Source organism: Berghia stephanieae, chromosome 4 (genome assembly GCF_034508935.2).
Source record: "Berghia stephanieae isolate SIO BIC M18660-M18661 chromosome 4, UCSD_Bste_1.3, whole genome shotgun sequence".
Taxonomy (NCBI): domain Eukaryota; kingdom Metazoa; phylum Mollusca; class Gastropoda; order Nudibranchia; family Aeolidiidae; genus Berghia; species Berghia stephanieae.
Genome location: NC_088363.1, coordinates 39202822 through 39208234, shown reverse-complemented (window position 1 = coordinate 39208234; position 5413 = coordinate 39202822). Strand labels below are relative to the sequence as shown.

Below are 5413 nucleotides of genomic sequence, written 5' to 3'. Positions count from 1 at the left end.
GGTACCTTAACGTCTTTCAATTTACGCCGTAAGAAAATGGATATCCAGTCTGAATTGTTTGATGCAGAGTTGTTGTGTATGGCCAGGATGAAGGTGATTACATTCTCTTCCATTGCTTATTTCCAGTGGTGTTAACCTTGCATAAAAAAGGCTTATTCATACACATTTTCATGGATTTTGCACATTACTATATTTGTATTTTTACGCATTTTTAGTAATCATCAAATCTTTTAGTGTACTTAAACATGGAAGTTCACATAGGGAGTGCAATATATTATCGAATTGGGTATTATCAGATTTATAGGTGTATTCTAGAAGTCAATGCTATGTCTATAAAGAGATTTAAATATCTATTACAACATTGCTAGAATGGTCTAATTGTCCATTATCAGGTTTAGCGAGTTTTTTCAGGATTCTACACATTATTCCTCTTAAATTTAAATAACAATACTGGTGATATTCAATGTCTGAACTTGAGCAACATTGATAAATTTATATCATTGATATTATTGTGCGGCTATGTGGTCTTTTCATTTGGGCTTTGAACATTTATTTGTTTTTTTTTTGTTTTGGTTTGGTTTGAATCCCATTTAAATGTCCAGGTCAGACAATACTCTATCCACAATATTCCGTTAATATTTGAACATTGATTTTATTTTAAATTGCCTTGATATTCGTTTTTAGAAGATAAAATATCATATTGACATGAACATTGCTAGAATGTTGGATTTTCATTATAACCATTATAGTCTAGAGACAAAACATTTATAATTATTTTATTATCGTGTATTAATACTATTTCACTGCTGTACTCAATTGATTAACTATGATAATGGATGCTGATATGACTTGAAGTGTAACATATGCTGTTGACCTTTCAACACAGGCAAATTCAAATATTATATTATTTTCCAGAGAGGTGAAAAGTTGTTATGCGGCACGAGTGAGGGTGTCATAAATATCTTCAACTGGGGTCAGTGGGGCAACATTAGTGATCGGTTTCCATGCGGCAGTGAGCAGATTGATAGCCTTCAACCCATTACAGAAAATGTTGTCTGTGTTGGAACAACTGATGGTCAAATCAGGTACCTACCCATGATGCCATTTATATATATATATATATATTATATATATATATATATAGAGAGAGAGAGAGAGAGAGAGAGAGAGAGAGAGAGAGAGAGAGAGAGAGGAGAGAGAGAGAGAGAGAGAGAGAGAGAGAGAGTGTGTATGAAATAAGACTGTCTTCTTAATTTCTAGTCTGATAACTCAAATTCTTGTGGTTGTATAGTTGGAAATAATATTGTCTATTTGGATAATAAAAATAAAAACAATGTCAGACTTGTGTAAGTATTTACATAAAGTTAATAAAATGCCACGTGTTTTCGATTAATCAGTAGTGTATTCATATAGCAAAAAATTCAGTCACCGACAGCTGATCATTCCAGTTAAGCAGCTGTTCCAATAAAGTGACTTTCCAATTACTGAAAATGACTTTCCAATTACTGAAAGTGACTGGCCCGTGTTGTAATAAAATAAATTACCTTACCTCAACTTCAACACAGTGGATGGACACTGATGACTGATGGATTTGTGCCAGTACTAAAAGGATTCTTAGCAGAATATTTTCTCATATAAAGCTGTGTTAGAAAATACATTTGAAGATTATTTAGCCTTGGGCATAAGCTATGTAATTGTGCATAATAATTTTTTTTAAATATTCTTCTAAATTACTATTCCACAGAGCAGTCAGCGTCCTTCCTAGTCGTACGCTTGGGTATGTTGGCCAGCATGAAGACAATTTTCCAATTGAAGCAATGAGTCTGACAGCAGATACAAATTACCTGGCCAGTTGTTCTCATGACCAAAAAGTGAAATTTTGGAACATTGAAAGGTTCAAACGTAAGAAAGTGGATACCAGTAAGAAAGGAACAAAACTGGCAAGGAAACGACTGGCTAAAAACACAACAGCCAAAGTACAGATGGCCAACTTCTTTTCAGGATTGGTGACAGCAGATAATAACTATGACAGTGATGATGATGATGACGACGATGACGATGATGATGACGATGACGATGATGATGGTGATGATGACGACGATGAAGATGATTCAGATTAAATTATTATCCATTTATAATTATTTTTGTTCTCAATTTATTGTTTTGTTACTTTAAATATTTATTTATTTGTTGCAGTACTAAAATCCAAAATGAAAATGACAATATACCTGATTGTGTTTGTTGTATTTAATGATTTATCTCCCTTTCACTACAGTGCTTTCTGGATTCTGTTGTTTTTGTTTGTTTTGAAGGTTTTTTAGAGTGCTTGAGACACATTTAGGTCATTTCAGGGCCAGTAAAAAGGAAGGAAATGGTATAAGTATAATTGAAAAAAGTCTAGAATTGCAAGTAAAGCCAAGAAATAGTAAAACAAAGGAGAATGGTTCAAAAAGGGAACAGATGTAGATTCTAAGAGCACACTGTCAGTGTAATTAATTTGAGATCATCTTAAAGTCTCATAAGGCCAAGAAATAGTAAAACAAAGTGGAATGGTTCAAATAGGGAACAGGTCAGTGTAGTTAGTCTGAGATCATCTTAAAGTCTCATCCGGAAACCAGCACACAATCCCACTAAGAGGAATACACTGAAATGTTCAAAGGATATATCCAAAACAGAAAATATAATTAACAATACATAACATGGAGATGATTTACAAGGAAAAAAAAATAATCATCTCCCAAAACTAATATTAAACTTAAACATTTGACTGTTTCCCTCTCAGCTAAGGACTCTGACAAAGTCCAGGACAAAAACCAAACAATCCCATTTCAAGACGAAGACAGAAAGTAACTTAGAAAACAGATATAAGGGGATAGAAGACACAGCAAGTGACCTCCTGCCTACCATGCGAGGTGCTGGTGCACGCCGAATTCCAGCACACTCTGCAATTCGGCATGCTAGAGCTGGGTGACCAAATTTTAACCATATCTATATAATAAGTCATTACCTTCCTTGAGCATCAAATTTTGGCACGCTCAGATTCTAACAAACTTTTCGGCTTCTCCCGCGAGTGTGCTGAAATCCAGCAACTTTTCATTATCTTAAACATTAATTATTAAAAAATATTTTTTAACAATGATATTTGACGTGTGTCAAAGGAAAATTGTGCATATTCCATAGTACCGTCAATTGGGGTAACTTTGCCTTAAGGGCTCTTGTTACCCTTAAGGCAAAGCTACTCCAGTTGACGGTAACAATTTTGTTTGGCTGTCTCAAACTCAAAGTTGAAATTTGACATTTAGAGAAAATTTAGAGATTTTCATGTAAATTATGCTGATGAAAAAAGAAATGGCCTGAACCTACATGCACATATTTGCAGGTCTGATAACCGAGCGCAATTGTGGACTTGATTTAACATTAAAATTGCTGTGATGAACATATTTTGTGTTAGTTTGAGAGTATTTCCATTACAACAGTGAGCCCATAACTATTTACATTGACAGACCTGCAAATAAGTATACATTGGCCTGAATGGTTTAGCATGGCGCTTTCAGACTTTAGAGGATTCATTAACAATAAGTATATCAAAGAGGTGGAAAATTATTTTTAAAAAATTAAAATGAAATATTAGTATTAGTCCTCATAAGGCCCATGGAGCCGAAGTTAATCCCAGTCTATAGTGTTAAATGGGCAAAACCAATTACTTGCTTCCCTTTGGATAGGATGTTAGTCCAATGCAAAGTACTTTCCACCAGATCGAATAGACACAGCTACCCAATCACAGCTTGATGGACAAGGGATTAGAAATACATCGACTTCATTAGAATTGATCATTAACATGTAAAGCAAGTTCTCTACCAACTGAGCATCAAAAATAATAAAAACCATATCCAAAAATCGACCCCAAAAATCCATTTCAAATTCTTTCAAAAATACTTTACTATACTAGCCATTGTCTGTATTACATCTTTTATAATCAAAAACAGAAACAAACATCTGACCCCAGGGCATTGGTGAATAACTATTTTTGTCTACTTTTGTTCCCTTTAAACCGATGTGCACTTATGTAGATTCCAAGAGCATACTACTATCAATTTACTTTGAGATCACCTTAAAAGTCTCATCCTGACACAAACACAGGTCCCCATTAAAATTAAAGTGATACTAAGCTGCTAGAAGCTGTGGACAGTAAAAAGTAATGAACGAAAATGAATATAACAGCTTCGAAAAAGAACAAAATACCAAACACGGAACATCTTTATGTGTTGTTTTAAATTCCACTCAATTTGGAACTCCTTATCGAATGCTTGAAGAAGGGTTTTGAGCCCGAAAATTTTCATGCTTGGTAATTTGTTATTTTTTGAAGCTGTTATATTCATTTTTGTTTATTACTTTTTACAGTCCCCATTAAAGAGGGACACACTCAAATATTTACAAATCGTAAAACAAAACAAAAAAGTTAATACAGTGCGCAATAGAGAGATGATTTACAAGACAAAAAATATCATCTCCCAAAGCTCTAACTTTACATATGACTGTTTCCCTCCCAGCAAGGACCAGGACAAAACCAAGAAATCTCATTCCAAGACAAAGACAGAAAGCATGTTGGAAAACGGATATAGGGGGATAGAAGACGCATCAAGTGCCTCCCCACCCACTATGGGAGGTCAGAAAACCCATCCAGCAATGTGTAGATAACAGAACAAAAAAACATTTGTTTTAAATTTATTTCATTTAATTTCATAATAATTTTTAAAAATATGAACACTAGAAATGCATTAAATGTAGAGCAATTACTAGGTAAAACCGCTCCACTTTTACCCGACATAAACTTTGAAAAGTTTGCAAGAAAGCAAAAGCAATGAAGTTTTGGCTCAACTATTTTATTTTTTAAATTAATAATAAAATTGCTTTTAATGCATTATAAACACAGGATATACTTGGTGAAAAAGTAGCAGTCATCCTCTAGTGTCTCAAATACCTCGGCAATATGGTTGCTTAAAAAAGATTTTTCCCAAACACTTGCAGTCCCCTCTCTCTTTTTTTCTTCTTTCATTTTCCTTATTTCTCACTGACTTTCGTTGACTTTTTGGTCTAATCAGCTGTGACATCTTATGTCAAACGACAGCCTACAAATGTCATTTTTAAGATTCTGATCCTATTCTTAAACAGTAATCAGCAATCATCGTTCACCTTGGAATTAATAATATGCCAAGATGGACTGTTGCTGCATAATGCTTTAGAAATTTCTTTGAAAAGTTGTGATACTAAGCTGCTAGAATCTGTGGACTGTAAAGAGTCATGAAAAAAAATGAATATGACAGCTTCAATAAAACAAAAACAAAAAGAACAAAATACCAAACATGGAATGTTTCAGGCTTAAAACCCTTCCTCAGCAAACAACATAAACAAA

The 5413-nt window shown here is 33.8% G+C and overlaps 1 protein-coding gene across 1 annotated transcript; it reads left to right on the top strand.

The window, feature by feature from the left end:
• The first annotated feature begins 6 nt into the window (after positions 1 to 6).
• Positions 7 to 2229, top strand: LOC144972006 (WD repeat-containing protein 55-like). The gene is made up of 3 exons (XM_078913090.1): positions 7 to 93; positions 916 to 1085; positions 1745 to 2229. The coding sequence occupies exons 1-3, from the start codon at positions 37 to 39 to the stop codon at positions 2118 to 2120; spliced, it is 603 nt and encodes a 200-aa protein (XP_078769216.1). The 5' UTR covers positions 7 to 36; the 3' UTR covers positions 2121 to 2229.
• The last annotated feature ends 3184 nt before the right edge of the window (positions 2230 to 5413 follow it).